The 18,444-nt window shown below is 39.6% G+C and overlaps 1 protein-coding gene across 1 annotated transcript; it reads left to right on the forward strand.

The window, feature by feature from the left end:
- Window positions 1-9,025: 9,025 nt before the first annotated feature.
- On the forward strand, window positions 9,026-15,553 carry LOC140138248 (sodium-dependent glucose transporter 1A-like). Its single transcript, XM_072160162.1, has 3 exons — window positions 9,026-9,202; window positions 10,563-10,848; window positions 13,677-15,553. Exons 1-3 carry the CDS (start codon window positions 9,026-9,028, stop codon window positions 14,789-14,791), a joined length of 1,578 nt encoding a protein of 525 aa, XP_072016263.1. The 3' UTR covers window positions 14,792-15,553.
- The last annotated feature ends 2,891 nt before the right edge of the window (window positions 15,554-18,444 follow it).

The following is an 18,444-nucleotide window of genomic DNA, read 5'->3' on the forward strand; positions in this document are numbered from 1 at the left end:
ACCTACGGAGCTGAAACATGGTCACTTACTAAGAGGATGGAGCAAAAACTGGAAACTGCCGGGCTTCACCAAAAGGGACAGGAAAACAGTGGCATGGATCAGGAGACAAACATACAATAAAGATGAAGAAGTGGCATGGAGTCTTGCAAGATCAATAGATGGACAATGAATGTCACAGAATGGAGGCCTTGGCTGGGCTCAAGACACCAAGGCAGACAGAAAATCAGATGGAGGGATGAGATATCCAGTTCCATAGGGATCAGGTGGATGGCAAAAGCAAATGACAGGAATCTTTGGTGTCAACATGGGGAGGCTTTCGCCCTGCAGTGGGCTGAAAACGGCTGATGATGGTACGCACGTAGCCTATTATAAACACCCCGTATAAATGCACGGACCGTGCAGGACGTATATGGAACATCGCAATCTCTTAAAGGAAATCTGTACCATAAACTAATCAATGGCTATATAGTTGCAGTAATAATAAAAACGACAAACAGTAAAAGTCCCAAGCTTATATACGTACAAATAAAGGAGAAATTCTTAATTCCTTACGACGATGAACGGTCATTTTGCAATTCATGGCGGCGGCCATATTGATACCCGATGTATTTTTATTACGCTGTAACGGTACCCCGATATTGAAACCAGCGAAATCCCTGCCACCAGCACTCGCGCTCGTGAACTTTGGTGACACGAAGCGAATACTACCAAAGTTCAGATTCAACATTCGTTCAAAAAAAAAAAAACGCGACAATTTTTACCCATAAAACTACAGAAGAACATAAAAAAATGTATTTTAAGTAATATTTATGATCAACAATGTCTTTTGAGAACGAAAAGTAAAAATAGCACTAAAAACCAAATTTCGCTGTGGGGTCGCGAATGCCATAGCAACATACGCTCGCCGTGGGTCTGTGTGAAAGGTTACACTAACAGCTTGTGGCAGAAGCAGCTATCATGGCGGCTTCCATGAATCGCAGTAACGAAGGATTAAACGTGCTTTTTCTTTGTTAGGAATATTCCGAAATTCATATAGACCGTCTGGTATGTTTAATTTAGGGGTATATAACTATATTAGCCATTGATTAGTTTATGGTACAGATTTCCTTTAAATTGTTTGATCTAGCCTTGCATGCGCATATGGAAGCATAAGTGTATCATTTCGAGCTATACCCAGGTTTCGCCAGCCCATTCTTGGGTTTTGCTCCCCAAACTAAAGAATAGCCCACCAAAACTCAAATCGAATAGCAATTCTAGGGTTTTGCAGGCTATTCCTAAGAATGGGCAGCAATACTATAGTATAGCCTCCGAATCTTGGGTTTAGCCAAACAAAACTCAAATCCGGGTAGCTATTCTATAGCCCGCAAAACCAGGGTATAGCCCCCGAATCTTAGGTTTAGCACGGTGAATCTCAAATCGGGGAGCAATTCTAGAGTTTTGAAGCCTATTCCTAGGAATAGCTAGCAATACTATGGTATAGCCTCCGAATTCTAGGTTTAGCTCGGTAAAACTCAAATCGGGTAGCGATTCTATGGTTTTGTGCTATTCCTAGGAATAGGCTTCAAAACCCTAGTTTCGCTCCCCGATTTGAGATTCACCGTGCTAAACCTAAGCGAAGCGCGGGTCCCCGCTAGTTGAATAAACGGGAGCGGTTAGTAAACGGGAGCGGTTAGTAAACGGGAGCGCGGTTAGTAAACGGGAGCGCGGTTAGTAAACGGGAGCGCGGTTAGTAAACGGGAGCGCGGTTAGTAAACGGGAGCGCGGTTAGTAAACGGGAGCGCGGTTAGTAAACGGGAGTGGTTAGTAAACATGATATAAATCGGTGGATGTTAGGCCATTATATCTTGTAGATAATTATTCATCCAGTAATAATCATGTAAGTAAGCTAATTTTTTTTATTTCAGTAAAAATAACAGTCTGTGATAACGTTGTTTTTTTTCTTCTCTTTTTCTCATGAATCAGTTCGAGACCAATTTAATAGAGCGCTACAATTTAATATGTTGGCTACATTTTAACATTTCCCCTGCAAAGTTGCCTGTATGTGTTGATGGGGGGAGCCATCGGACACCTGTAGGCCTATACGGCCTATTAACTAAAATATATTGAAAATACGGTTGTTGGTGTTTTTGACAAAATATGGCAAAATTATTTGGAAAATTATTTGTTTTCGCGGATCCAAGCATGGGTACACCGGGCCCGTGCACCCCCTTTGTTTTTGTTGCGTTTGTTGTCATGACCTGACCCGTAAGGTTATTGACCTCAAGGGTCTAGAAACCGACGCGTGACTCACCACTAAGCGCGCGTGATGGATAACGCTTGCATTGACGTGTTTTGGTCATGACCTGATCCGTAAGGTTATTGACCTCAACGGCCTAGCAACCGACCATTTCTTTGTTATTTCCATAGTGATTGAATAGTTTTGCAAAAATAAACGTCAGATGGTTTAATGGCAATATGTACCCGATCAATGTACGAATAAATCAGAGCTGAAAGTGAAAGCATCTCGGAGCCTGCTTCTGGACAAGATTTAGCGACTTCCTTTTATTTATATAGATTATTTTATAACTCTAACTTTTCTTACGTTTGTCCTTTTAGCTTTGGCCTTTTTTCTACATATTTTGTTCCCAGTTTTCATATTTCCTGCTTAGCGTGTGATTTCCCATTTGCATTTAATTATGTTCTTCATTATTTTAGCTTCCTGTTTTCATGAATTTTTTTTTTCTGGCACGGAAAGTTGGCCTATGCATATGCGCCCCGTGCGTGCGGGTCACATCCCTTGTACGCCAACGCACTGCCAGATAGTTACGGTACTCGCTACCACTGAGTTTCGACAATAAAAAAGCCCGGCACACCTGGTTTTAACCATATTTCTTGACCGTTTTCAACCTAATGCATTTCCCGTAGTATATTCCTTAATCTCCCGAATGAATTTGGCTGTAAAACTAAACGACGTGTCATAGGCCTAGAATAAGTAATGAAATTGTACACCGACTGCCTCCACCTCGGGTCTCCTGATTCACGCGTCGTAGACTTAATCTCTTGGCTGCCAACCTCGATGCAGTGGCGGAAAATAGGGCGCGTAGCTCTGCGTAGGGACGAAAAGTTCGTAAGATCATTAGGGTCTAATAAATTATGCGTTGTTGCGCATCTAGATAGCCTGAATCATTTCTTGGCCACCTTGCAGTTGGCAGAAAACGGGGCAATATTGCTCTGCGTGTGGTTTTTGAATGTAAATATTTATACTATGCGATTCAAACTGTCCTTATTACCCACAATGCCACTGCATGCGATTTTGCATAGCAACACAGCAGTTTTTTTATGTTATTCTCTTAGTTACCATCAATATGTGCAAAAACGAATGTCCGATGAAATAATCGCAATATGTACCCGATCAATAAACCACTAAATCAGAGTCGAAAGTCAAGGCAATTCGGAGAACACTCGCGCACAAGACGGGCAAAATCTTCCTTTTATTTATATAGATTCCAGCAAACACAAAACGTTTTCGACATCATTCGCAAAAGGTTATAAAAAGTTGTCAGAAAATGTTTAAAATGTCGGGTTATATAAAGGGTACATTAATGGTATAAAACGTTTTTATAACATTAAAAAACATTTGTTGGTAATTTACTGCACAGCAAACACAAATGTTTTAGAGAAAACATTTAAATGTCGGGTTATATAATTGGTATAAAAACGTTTTATAACATTCCAAAAACATTTGTGAAAACTTGGTACATACAGAATGTTATTTTGGGGTTGAAAAAATATTTTGCAAAAAATGTTTGCCCAAAATATTTACAATAACATTTTAAAATGTTTTCACGACCTTTATATAACTTTTTAATTGGGCATGGCCGTCCACATAGTAACGTCATAACATTCATGACACTACAAGGTTAGTTAATTAAATGACATTTGCGGAATTTTACCGTATCTCATATTAACATAATTAGTCCTTCGGTTTTGCCATGTTTACGAGCAAAACTTCCTTTCAGCTGCGAATCCGGGGTTTAGCGGCACATTAGTATATCATTATCGAGCAAAACTGTGGTTTTGCTGCCCATTCTTGGGTTTAGCCACGAAACCCTAGATTCGCTATCGAAACCTGGGTTTAGCGGCACATGTGTATCATTTAGCACGCCAAACTGTGGGTATTGCTACCTATTCCTTGGTTTGGGGGAGCAAAACCCAAGAATTGGTCGCTATACCTGGGTTTCAACGGCCATTCTTGGGTTTTGCTGGCTATTCCTAAGAATGGGCTTCAAAACTCTAGATTTGCACCCCGATTTGGGCTTCCAAACCTTAGAATAGCTACCCGGATTTGAGTTTTGCCTGGCTAAACCCAAGATTCGGCGGCTATACCATAGTATTGCTGCCCATTCTTAGGAATGGACAGCAAAACCCTAGAATAGCTACCCGATTTGAGATTTGGTGAGCTATTCCTTAGTTTGGGAGCAAAACACAAGAATGGGCTGGCGAAACCCGGGTATAGGGACCTATTCTTGGGTTTTGCTCGAAATGATACACTTATGCTTCCATATGCGCAGTATCGCATTTCAGTCTACATGAATCACCACAAATAGCAATATTGATTAGGAAATTGACTTCTTTTTTACGACTGTGATATTGAGACTATCACATACGGGGATTTCCACGACAAAATGATAAGGGAATTTCACTATAAAACCACATTACTCCTGCTCACCGACTGGGATATCAGGTAACACCTTCAATTATTTGCCATTTGTCGATCATTCTGAAGAGGTACTTCACTTCAACAATTCGTAATGTACTGCAGATTTGGTGTGTAGTAGCGAATGAGCATTTGTCTGTTTTTCAGCGCCAATTGTGAGTATTTCCCATGAACAAATTAGTTATTTGTGTCCGTACGGTTAAGTCATATTTTCTCTTAACTAACTTGATGATTCAATAAATGTATTTTTACAAACTTAGTATCTATTCAAAATATTTTATAGCTTTTCTGAAAAGTCAAATATACAAACTGTAGCCTTTAATATTTAATGACACTAACATGTTAGGTGATAAATGGATGAGGCAGGAGCCAGCTCATAATATGCTATTTCGCTTTCCAAACATGAAACTTCCAAATACATAAGCTGATTTGTTTTGTATATGGCACGTCATCGCGGTGTACGTGGTATACGGTTGATGTGCGGTAAACATGGACTTCGATCGCAGCGTAGGTCTATCTTATCTTGCTCGCAGAAGTTGCTATAGTTTGATTATTGTTTATATAATTAATATTTTTTGATCATTTCATCTAATTTCAACAAAGCAAAACTGATGGCAGGCGAATAATCTCGAATTCTCTACGGACTGAACAAAACATTTCTATATGAGATGCTGTTCTCCAGAGTACGGAACCTTTCCATTCTGTTTAAAATGTCCCACAGTCTTGGTTCCGTCTCTGGGTAATTGAGTAATCACGGTACTAATAGGGGTTTACAACCTACAAAACATAAGTACTCTCTTAATGTAATAGAGTGATAATTCACTCTTTTACAATTTTCACTCTTTGTGTATAGAGTCCAGTCCTGGAAGAGTGAAAATCACTCTTTGTATAGAGTGAAAATATTTCACTCTCAAAAGAGTGCTTTCTCACTCTTAAAAAGACTGAAACCCACTCTCAAAAGAGTGGAAATGAAATGACTCTCACTCCAAAAAAGTGGTAATTCACTCTTAATTGAGTGAAAACTAATCAATCATTTTAGAGTGAATTATATTACTCTCTTGTCACTCGAATAGGAGCCAATTTTACTCGGTAATAGTGAAAATCAGTTCACTCTTGACAGGGAGTGAAAATTTCACTCTTTTACATTTAGAGAGTACTGTGACCTCATCCCCAACAGACTCAGTATTGTAAAGACCTTCTCGTTTTACTGACCAATGGGTTGTTAAAAATAGCATAGTCTACAAATACCAATCGGTATCCACGAACCCGAGGGAGAGGGTCATGTCCTTGGATAATAAAACGTTGAATGAGGCAATAACATGTCACAAGGATTCGAGACTTGAAAGGAAAAAGGAAGCATATAACTGAGTGGTATCTAATGCCGTGTTTTGTGAGCAATTTCACTCCAGGGAGTTTTTGTTGTAATGAAACATAAGCGGTCCCATATTGGAACCTTGCGGAAGTCCAAAAGCGGCAGTTACTGATTGTGAAAGTACATTATACACATTGACATTGCTTATCAATCCACATACACGAAAACCACTTAATGACCATATAAGTAATTTGGAAACGCTTTTCAAGACGGGTGAGTAAGATATTATGATCTACAGTGTTATAATTGAAGACAGAGATAAAAAGACTACTTTGCGTCTGACGTCACTGTCAATCAAATTCCCTACGATCCTTGATTGGTTTAGCGCGTAAAAGGAAGGTCGATTTATCTGGTGCCGATCGGAGGAATAGCACAAAATGGCGAAAAAATACGTACTTTGAGAGGCAAAAAGCAACTTTTCTAGGCATTGTTGACATGGTAGGCATGGTACTTTCGCAAAAGAGAAAAAGAAATGAGAAAAAGGAACAACACACCATGGATAAACCATAAAATACAAAACAGAAACCAAGGAAAGTATACCTCTTCCACAAGGCGAATGAAACAAGTCTGAAAACAGATATCCAGGATATCAGCGAAGACTTCAGGATAAAAGATCTGAAGAACGTATCTGCGGAAGACTTGTGGATTGAGCTTAGGGAAAGAGTGCACAAAGCAGTTGATACCCATGCTCCATCCAAGAATGTGAGAAAAAGGAACAACACACCATGGATAAACCATAACATAAAGCGCCTACACAGGCAAAAACAGAGAGCATTCAACAGAGCAAAGAAAAGTAATAAAGAAGAAGATTGGGAATTGAAATTTCCGCAATCTAAGAAAGAAAATCAAACGCATAACAAGAACTGCATACCGGAGTTATATTAGAGACAAATGTTTAGAATCCACCAAACAATTTTGGAGCTTTATAAAATCTCTGAAAAAAGACTCATCAGGGATCCCTGCCTTGAAACATAATGGTGAGATGGTCACTGATAATGCACAAAAGGCTGAGTTACTTAACATGCAATATCAGTCACAATTTACTCAAGAAAGAGTAGAAATGCCTGTTGAACCAGTTAGTGATATACCCTCCATGCCGGACATCCAAATACATGTTGAAGGGGTGATAAAGTTGCTTTCGCAGTTGAATCCCAACAAAGCATCGGGACCAGATGATATTTCACCCCGGGTGCTTAAACTTACTGCCAACGAAATAGCACCAGCTCTTTCCATTGTTTTCCAAAAATCTTTGGATACTGGCATTGTGCCGCAGGACTGGCTTTGTGCCAATATTACACCTATATTCAAAAAAGGTGACCGCACCAAGGCAGAGAATTATCGCTCAGTCAATTTAACTACGGTCTGTAGCAAGACCTTGGAACACATACTTCACTCTAACATAATGTCACATTTAGACAAATTCAACATATTATGCCCACAGCAGCATGGGTTTCGCAGAGGGCACTCGTGCGAAACACAATTGATATCAACAATCCAAGATGTTGCTTTAGAGCTGGATAATAGAACTCATACAGATATGGTGATAATGGACTTCACGAAGGCCTTTGACAAGGTTCCGCATAACAGGCTTCTCATGAAATTAAACAGATACGGCATTAGGGGTTCAACTCATAACTGGATAAAGTCATTCCTAACAAAAAGGAAACAGATAGTAGTCATTGATGGTGAGTTTTCAGACTGGGTGAATGTTGACTCTAGCGTGCCTCAAGGCACAGTTACTGGGCCGTTAATGTTTCTGATGTTTATCAATGATTTGCCTTCCAACCTATCATCGCAAGTGCGACTTTTTGCGGACGATTGTGTTTTGTATAGGTCAGTTGCTGGACCTGAGGATGCCAGCAAATTGCAAGCTGATCTGGATACACTCACAGCATGGCAAAACGATTGGCAGATGGAATTTAACGCCAGTAAATGTTATGTCCTTAGAGTAACCCATGCCAGAACACCGCATCATTTTACATACAATCTAAATAACACAAAGTTACAAGAAACAACTAGTCATACATATCTGGGTGTGAACATGTCCCAAGACCTGTCATGGAACTCACACGTAAACAATGTATCTGCAAAAGCAAACAGGACTCTGGGTTTTATACGCCGCAATCTGTACTCATGCTCAAAGAAAATAAAAGATATGGCTTACAAAACCCTGGTTAGACCAGTGTTAGAATACAGCTCCTCAGTGTGGGACCCCCACACTCAAATCCTCATAAACCAGCTTGAAGCTGTCCAAAACAGGGCAGCGAGGTTTGTAACTGGAAACTACAGCAGGAAGAGCAGCGTCACCAAGATGAAAAAAGACCTCAACTGGCCTGACTTGGCTACACGCAGGAAAGTAGCCCGTCTAAATCTATTTAATCAGGCTATTGGGGGTCACCTTGCCATACCAACTCGCAATATCCTGCGTCCGGTCCAACGGTCAACTAGACTAACTTCACCAAACTCAAGAAACTTCACACCAATTCAAGCAAATAAAAACTGTTATAAACAATCATTCATTCCAAGAACACTGATTGATTGGAATAATCTGCCCAAAGAAATTACTACCATAGAAGAGAAACAAAAGTTCAAATCAGCAGTCAACAAATTGTATAACAACACAGAAGAAGAATAGCAGCAAATAGCACTATACGCGCCCACCTAAACCTGCTTGAGTGACTCCTGCAAAGGGGTGTTAGGCAGTATTCATCAAGACAAGACAAGACAACTCATATGATCACGACAAGTGCAAACAAACCGTGCTCGAGTTTGATTGACAGATGACGTCAGACGCAAGCTAGTCTTTTTATTTCTGTCTTCCAATATAAACGTGACACTAAAAGCAGAATGACAAACACGACTCTCTTGACGTCGATTTCACATAATGGGCTTTGACAAGTTGATTGATTGATTGAAATCTTGACGTACTTATGACAAATATTAATTATTTTCAGGATATGAGTGACTCTGAAGATGAAAATGTGCTTTATGCATCAACAGACAGAGAATATCATCACCAAGGAAAGAGGTTAATTGGAGGTGGGTCTAAAATATTGGATGAAGTACTGAATGGGCCAAAAGATGGGCGTAGACTAAAGAAGACCATTGTACTATGTGGCGCTTTTATCGGACTGGTACGTACTAATGACGTTTCATTGGTGATATTTTACACATCCACCACCTTAAGCAAATACCTTCCTTTCATTTGCAAAATGATGAAGTCCGAAAGTCCTGTTGGTCGAATTTGTCATGCCATGTTAAGGCATCACAAAATTGGTAACGTGCATATGATGTTATTTTAGGGACGGCTTCAAAACTCCGGTTATCCGCCGGTTCAGTCCGGTTGGAGGCGGTCTCTATTATTCTAAATAACCACCGGTCAACCGGTGCTCTAGTTTTGTAGCCGTCTCTTAGCTATAGAGGGTGAAGTGGTGCATGTGTAGGACTCCGTTTATGATGTTAAATTCAGAGAACTTAGGTTTCGAGGTCGAGGATCTATTCTAAGTCCTCGTCATGCACGAGGTCCTTGTGTGTCGGTATGTCATGTATGTTGTCATGTCCTCATAGGTTTAGGGATTCAATCATGTTTTACCGTTGTTCATCACCGATTAACAACGATGCGTCCGCGTCGTCTGAGTGTTTTACTTCGCGAGGGCAGTTTTAGCTGCCCTCGCGAAAGCTTGCGTTCGCGTATACGCTACTGGACTGTGGATTCATCACGGATTAACAACGCTTGGCGCATGTACAAAGGTATAGGAAGAGTTGTTGAAAATAGCAATACATCTCCGTACCCTGAGATATCCACATACAACCACTATACACTCCACCCACTCACACACAACTAAGTCTTCTCATTCTTTCATGTGTTAGACACAACAAAACGTAGTTGCGAATAAAAAGTCGTAATATCTATATTAAAGCTATATTATAACATTTGCTGAGGAGGACGCCCTCAATATTTTTTCAGAATATGTTTTAAAATGTTTTTTACACGATTATATTGAACTTTATTAAACCAACATACCCTGCAAAAACCAAGACCCTAGGTGCTGTAGTTTTATCAAAATCCGAGATTTTGAATAAAACGCAGGAACCGTCGTTTTATTATTACCATGATTATCATGGAAATATTAGTCGAACGCATACGCGATGTTCATAACACAGTACGTCATGGTGTGCGGGACGGTGATCTACACAACTAAGGATCGTACCGTAACATGACCGAAGGAGTGATACATATTTGCGACATCGGCGCTGGTAGTAAATTCCAATTTTCTTTGCTTTGCCTTAGTTGCTCTGACAGTAAAATACTAATGCTATTACTAATACTAATCTATTTTGTATGAAAATGTTATAATATGGCTTTAAATAGGAATCAGAAATACACATTATCATTAGCCTACAGCAGATGATTCCACGCCAAAGTCGTGCAAATCCGCAGGTCTGTATTTTCATTCACCTATTTACTGATTATTGCTTCCATATATATTGCAGGGTTTAGCTGTTGCAGTCATAGGTCCCACCTTACAGGACTTGAAAACCCACCTAGAGACTGACCTACCGCACATCTCCTACATATTCACTGGCCGCAGTATTGGTTATGTAATAGGCTCTATCGTAGGAGGAGTGTTTTTGGAACACTTACATCCTCTTCTGCTTGAGTCTGTGACTCTTGGAATGAGCGGCATTGGCTTGTCGATTATGCCACATATTCTACGACTTGGGCCATCTATATTTACCATTTCACTAGTGGGTTTAGCTAACGGTGCTCTTGATACAGGTAACTACTCAGTTTTATAAGCTGCCGTCGCACATCGTCATCATCAATATATCTTCGTGTCAAAAATTGCCGTGATAGTACGGCGAATCCTCTCGTTTTTCAATAGCTACGCATGGCGATTTTGTTCGAGATAGGCCGAGCGACTCAGGCTGAGCATAGTACGACTATCATATGAGATACCCCCGGGAGATACCAGCAAGTTCTATTCTAAACATTATTACGATTTGCGCATGCTCTAGTATCCCATACGGTGTTTTGAGGTAAAACCAAGGTTTTGTTTTAAATACCCTAACTTGAAATTAAATACACTAATTAGCGGCCACCACTGTTTGCTCTGGATACATTTTTACTGCATTTTTGGCGTAACGATTTTTAAATCGAAAGTTAAAATCGTGATATATTTAACTTTGAGAATTACAATTATATAAAGGAACACATTTATGATCCAGGTGCTTGTATAATATCATATCATATCATTTTATTTGCCAGCAAAAAGACACATATACATATAAAATATTGCACAATATCAAAATTACACATAAATATATAAATTACACATGCAAAAATATAAAAATGTAAGCCATGGAAGGTCATAAAGCAAGAAATTTCAATTGAATTGACCCATGTTGGAGAAAATAGAGAGATGGCATGCCTTAACCAGGAACAATTTAAACAAAGGACAAGAGAACCCCTGGCAGGGATAGCCAGATAGTGACAAAGTCACTTTCAAAGTGGCTAAACCTAATTGATTCCCACAAGAACACATACAATCAGCACAGGGAACAGGGCAAAGGATGAATCTACCTACATTCTCCAACATAAGATGAGGCATGATAATACAATGTAAGCACAACCTTTAGATAAAAAAGTAAGCCTAAGCCCAACTAAAAACTATTTTGAATTCCAGCTAATTGTTTTGAAATGTTTTTGAGATTGTCCAGGAAATTAAATATACTAAACAAGAATTGGTCTTTGAGAGATGGAGGAAGTTGATCAAAATAAACTGGAAAACGATTGAAGACAGTGTATTTAAAACTATCGGTTCTAGCATAAGAATGGGAGAACTTAAGAGAATTACTATGACGAGTATTGATGGAAATATACTCCAAAGGATCAATATCATGCTTGCAGTAAAAACAATTGGCAATAAAAGAAATAGCAAGATAATTGTATCTATTGCACACAGACATCATACCTAATTTTTCAAGGCGTACACCATACTCAAGCTCTCCCCTGGGTGCTGGAATACAGGCACGTGCCAGACGTCCCTGTATTTTTTCCAAGGATTTTAAGTGTCCACTTTGATGTGGAATAAAAATGTGGATAGAAAATTCGATCACACGTGTATATCACAATGCATATGTAAATTTTCTTTATCTGTGTTAACAATAAAATATTTATAATACAGGGTGTTGACACTGTGCATCGTTGGTTAAATTCATTCAATAAGTAAAACGTGATCTTCTTCAATTCGCTACTTGCACGGTTCCGCCATTATGCACTATGTGCGGGGAGAGCCTCGAACTGGCAGCATACATGAAAGGAAGAATTATGTAACCTTACACAGAACGTTATGACTAGTTCAATTCCCATTCATGTATGCTGCCAGTTCGAGGCTCTCCCGCACATAGTGCATAATGGCGGAACCGTGCAAGTAGCGAATTGGGCACCTAATTTGTAATAAATTGGCTTTCAAAGAAACGGTGCCTATGATATGCCAAATGTCAATTTTTTCGGTCAAATTTAGCACAAATTATTGTAGTTTTTACAATTTCCCCGCAAATTATAGGGCAATTTCAACAATTTTGGTTTCAGTGAGGCGAAATTGGGTTATTTTCTAAGAAATTAGCAAATTTGGAAAAAAAGGACCCATCCATACCCAAATAGAATTGATCATGGAATCATTTTACAACCAAATCGACGGTATCCGGTAATAACTCTTGTATTGAGCTGTCAATATTTCACCACAAAACTCACCACTCAAGGTCATTGTACAACTCGTTGACCCATCTGTGTCATATAATGCATCCACCTATAATCATAGATTTGAAATCTGAAGACCGAATCAAAAAGCAGGCGGCATAGGACACGCAACACGTGACGTTCGAGGCTGGCGAAAATACAAGGCTGACAGCCCCATTCAAAATAGACGGTTAGCAGTTTTAAATTGAAAAAAGAAACCATACTTACAGTGGGGTACTTTGTCGAACAACAACGGTTTTAGAGTAAGATAATTTTGCTTTGACACCACAAGTCATAACAAATTTAGAATTGTTTGTGAAGATTTCATGATTAGGCCTATGTGTTAATCCAATGGCGACGTCAAAAATGGCGATATCGCATCCACCACCTGCCAAAAAGACTAATTTGCGTCAAACGTCCTGTCAACCACACCATAAATGTCGTACTACGCAGGTCAGCAACCAATCACACCGCGCCGTTGCCCTGACGTCAGACGAAAACTAATCTTTTTAATTCGATTTACAATTATACATGACAGCCTGATGATCTGGTCACCTCAGTGACAGATACTAACCCCAAGCGAGAATTCAACTTGTGATCAAAACTGTAAGGCAGTGGAACATAATGTTGTATGTATGACCCATGTATGATCATGTATAAATGCATATCCTAATTTAGTTGTTGATACAACACAGTTTGACCATTCAAGTTAAGTCAACAGAACGCAGTGTTTTGTTGTCACTGTTCTACGTGCTTTTTTTAATGTTCTGTGTTTCTATTTTGTTTATATTCCGTGTTTCTATTTTTTTTGTTCCGTGTTTCTAATTTTGTTTATGTTCCGTGTTTCTACTTGTCATTTTCTCCAGGTGCCAATGTTATTGTTCTTCGGATGTGGGGAAAGAAGTCAGCGCCGTTTATGCAGGCTCTTCACTTCAGTTTTGCTCTAGGTGCATTTATTGCTCCTCTTCTGGCTAGTCCATTCATTGAATCAAATTCACCTTCTTTCAATTCGTCTTCTTTCGATTCTTTCGATTCATCTGCTTTCGATTCATCTGCTTTCAATTCATCTGCAACCCCAACTTCCAAACCAGCGTTACCTACCCGTTTTCAAGGTGTGTACAGCATAATTGGCATATATCTGATGCTGATGGCTCTAGTCTTCATCTATTTCTTCTGCACATCTCCTGTCCAGCTTCCATCATCTTCTGGTACCCATAGCGATTTGGAAACAGAATCATCAGCCTTACCATCTGATAAGGACTTTACAAACTATATTTTAGGTCTGCTTTTTGTGTTTTATTTCTTGTACGTCGGTGCCGAGGTAGGTTATGGGGGATACATATACACATTTGCCATATCAATAAATTTGCAACACAAAACTGCTGCTCATTTGAACTCGCTCTTCTGGGGAACTTTTGCCATCATGCGTGGTGTATCAATCTTCATAGCTAGTATGATATCACCTCTGCAAATGCTGGTGATGGATTTGCTAGGTTGCATACTGTCATCTTTGGTATTATCATATGAAGCGGATACAAATCCAACAGTTCTCTGGGTTGGAACAGCCACTTTAGGAGCATCAATGGCCTCCTTATTCCCAGCAGGCATATCCTGGTTAGAATCGCATGCACCTGTTACAGGCAAAATGGCTTCTCTGCTCCTTGTGGGTTCTGCTTTTGGAGAGATGGTTATACCAATCATCCTAGGCCAGTTGTTTGAACCTGATTCAGTTGGCCCAATGTCACTTATGTACCTTATGTGTGGGATATCCCTTGTAACGGCTCTCATATTTGGTTATGCTGTGTACTTAGCTGCCTCGGAAGGAAAAGAAGTTGAAGGTCCAATGCCAGAAGAAGAAAATCCAGTATTGCAAATACTGCAAGGAGTTCAAGAAGAGATAAACCTGCCAACTATAAGCTTAGAAAGTAAGCCTGGGCAGGTGTCCAAACCTGTACTTATCCAGAAGACACATAAAGAGTGAACTGTTAATACACAAATCTGATCTGACCATATTCTAAAAACCACAATACCCCAGCAAATTTACCTGGCCTGGAATTGAACCCGGGACCTCTTGCACTAAAGGCAAGTACCCAAACCATTAGACCACGCTCTCCCATATAGGGATATCTCACCACAGGTATAGTCAAGCATTTTTAAATACTTAAAGTATTTGTAGTATTACAATGGTATGCGATTTCTTTGTCTCGTGAGTCGTGACATGAGGTTGCTACTTTCCCGTATTATGCGCTAAGAAAAGTATATCGATTTCTATTAAAAATGTGAACTTTAGGTAGGTCTTTTTATTGACGTCAGTAGGTTTACGTATTTTTTCTCAAGAATATTGAGCTTGCAAACTCGGTCCTAACCGGAGGATGTGTAATGTCCGAAGGGGATATTAAATCTTTGTTGTTAATAATTAAGTTTGACAGGGAAAAGGGATGAACAGCTGTATAATTTCTTTTAATGACATCACTACCAACTGTGGTGATCTTTAATATCTGGTTTCCTGCAAAATAAGCTAAACATGCGAAATAAGCTGAGCATTATGGAAACACTGAATGATGGTTGAAAACACATTTTAGAATATCACCACATTATTGAACCCCGCTTTTTATGGGACACCGTGTATAATTAACGCTAGCTTTATACTAGCGATAAGCGAACTTGATTTGTACATTTATATGTATACCTTGTCTACACGTATTTTAGTGTGATTTAATAAAATGGGCCAAAGGTGGGTGCCAAATCTTGCTTGCATTGCAATCGTCATGCTGCTGTTTTGTTTTAATAATAGTTATCATGGTGCCCATTTTCTGTGGGCAAAATAATTATCTAGGCCCTATGTCCCAAATAGTAAAGTCCGTCAAGAAGTACTCGGCAGCCCAAGTACCCAAGGTATAGACTAATCCAATTTCACGCATTCCTACACCTCAATGGCAGCCATAGCCGCGACGGGGACCCAGCTATCTCACCTAAAATGTGAAATGATGCGGGCCTTGAAGGGTATTTCAAACTGCATTCTATCACCCGTGTTACACGTAGTAGACAAAAGAATGATGAGAGTTTACAACACAAAAGAATCTAACATCGAATTTTTAAGCTGATTTAATCCCCCAATTGGGCACTCACAACACCGATAGTGGCCGACCAAATCCTGACCATGATTTGGCTCGTTGGATTCGTCTATACCGTATAGGATTAGGACGAGGAAGCCAACGCTAGGTGCTGGGTAGTGGCCATTATCGTAGCCAGGAAGGGGGGTGTGGGGAAGGGACCAGAGTACCCTATGACAAAAAAAATGAAACAGAAAATCGGAAAGGCAAAGTAAAAGAAAAGGGGGCAAGGGGCCCGTTTTCCACCAAAATTTACCCCGATCATGGGCCCAAATAGTGTAAAATACCAAAATTTTGCGCGCTACGCGAGCAGATTGTCCAATAAATTCCTTTTTGGAAGCTTGAAGACTTTACATGGATATGTCTCTCAGAAAAAAGTACATCATTGGGTATTACAATTTACAAATTGATTTATTTATTTAATTATTTATTTTGATTTATCGCTAAAGATATAAACGCACGTTTAATTTGACTCTGTTCAACCTTCAACTTAAATTAAGACTTGTTGTTGGAATAAACAGATGTTTACCACAAACTATGTGCCAAAATGACAATTGGAATGTGTGTGTTAAAATAAAAATACTTACGGAAGGGAAGACCAGTCATTAAATTTTTTAGAATCATCATCAACAATTGTTGTGTTTCATTGAATTCTTTTAAGTAAGGAGCAATTGGATATACTACCAGTGAATGAAGCGATTACTGAATCGGCTACAAATACAATTATACTCAGTCTCATTACAAAACTGCCCTACCCCAACCATAAAACCTAACCCTAAACTCTGCATGTAAACAAGACCGGACCCAAGTCTAGCAAGTTATACCCAGTTCATTTAAATTCTTGATATTAATGAACATGCAGGTCAAAAAAAAACACCAATGACCCCTTAAATATAGAAGGTATCGTAAATTCATGTCAAGTCCGCGACAGTATTAAGCAGTATGTTTAGAGCCATCGTCAAGATTGGTCAACCTGAAAGCCCGGGCTGAAAGCTGTCCTGTATAAATCCCATGAATCAAGCGACAATTTAGCCTTGCTTTTTACACACATAAGCATAGAGTGAAGAACAGGGTGCATCGTTCCATTGGTCGTTTTTCTGCTGTACTACGGCTGCACAATCCTCATGCCCATTGTTTGGCTCACCTGGATACCAGTTCGTGTAATCAGGCTATTAAAAAAAACAGAATGGAAAGATTAACAGTTTTAAGAAGACGGAGACTTGGATTTAGAAGATGTTTGATGGATTCTTAGTTTTTGCAAGTACGCAATTCATAGTGTTGCTCGCCATGCAAAGTGTCTGTCATTATCATATGTCCTGCGTTGATACATGTAGGTATGGAGAGTCGAGTAATGGAAGTGCAGGATTGTGTGGTTCGTCGCAATATACCAAAATGTTTTTACCTATGTACTTTTTTGTGCGCCAATATTTCAAGTTTGGTGTATAAAAAAGCTCAAAGTGGCTTAGCGGTGAAGTGATCAGACACATATTGAAAGATAAAAAAGTGATCAGACACATGATCACAAGGTTGTGGGATCGAGTCACTCACTTCGCGGCCAAACGTGTGGTTTGTTCAACCAATCTTAAAGGAAATCTGTACCATAAACTAATCAATGGCTAATATAGTTATATACCCCTAAATTAAACATACCAGACGCTCTATATGAATTTCGGAATATTCCTAACAAAGAAAAAGCACTTTTAATCCTTCGTTTATGCGATTCAAGGGAGCCGCCATGATAGCTGCTTGCGAATCCTTTCTGCCACAAGCGGTAGTGTAACCTTTCACACAGACCCACGGCGAGCGTGTGTTGCTGTATGGCATTCGCGACCCCTACAGCGAATTTTGGTTTTAGTGCTGTTTTTACTTTTCGTTCTCAAAAGACATTGTGTTGATCATAAATATTACTTAAAATACATTTTTATGTTCTTCTGTAGTTTTATGGGTAAAAATTGTCGCGTTTTCTTTTGAACGAATGTTGAATCTGAACATTGGTAGTATTCGCTTCGTGTCACCAAAGTTCACGAGGGATGAGGCTTGTGGCACGGATTTCGCTGGTTTCAAAATCGGGGTACCGTTACAGCGTAATAAAAAATACATCGGGTATCAATATGGCAGCCACCATGGATCGCAAACTCACCGCTGATCGTCGTAAGGAATTAAGATTTTCTCCTTTATTTGGACGTATATAAGCTTGGGACTTTTACTGTTTGTCATTTTTGTTATCACTGCAACTATATAGCCATTGATTGTTTTATGGTACAGATTCCCTTTAATTAACACAGCAAGCAAAATACATACAAGCAGGCAAAAACGCTGCATTTTGTGTGGTGGTCCAGGGAGAGACCACCTTGGACAAGGAACTTAATATCTCCTTTGCTTCACTTCACCCGGGTGTGGGATATCGCTACCGCGTTCAGCTGAAACGCGGAAACCCTCCTCTCACAACTGTTACACCATTGTAGGGACTGAGGAATCTGGCCCCAAGTAGCATCCAGATGGGTACTTAAAGAAGGTAAGA

This window comes from Amphiura filiformis, chromosome 17 (genome assembly GCF_039555335.1).
Source record: "Amphiura filiformis chromosome 17, Afil_fr2py, whole genome shotgun sequence".
Taxonomy (NCBI): Eukaryota; Metazoa; Echinodermata; class Ophiuroidea; order Amphilepidida; family Amphiuridae; genus Amphiura; species Amphiura filiformis.

Bases quoted from the DNA above. Each gene is read 5' to 3' on its own strand.
- LOC140138248 (XM_072160162.1), top strand. From the start codon at position 9,026: ATGAGTGACTCTGAAGATGAAAATGTGCTTTATGCATCAACAGACAGA. The intron at 9,203-10,562 runs GTACGTACTAAT...TATATATTGCAG, and splicing joins GTGGCGCTTTTATCGGACTG to GGTTTAGCTGTTGCAGTCAT. The intron at 10,849-13,676 runs GTAACTACTCAG...CATTTTCTCCAG, and splicing joins TAACGGTGCTCTTGATACAG to GTGCCAATGTTATTGTTCTT.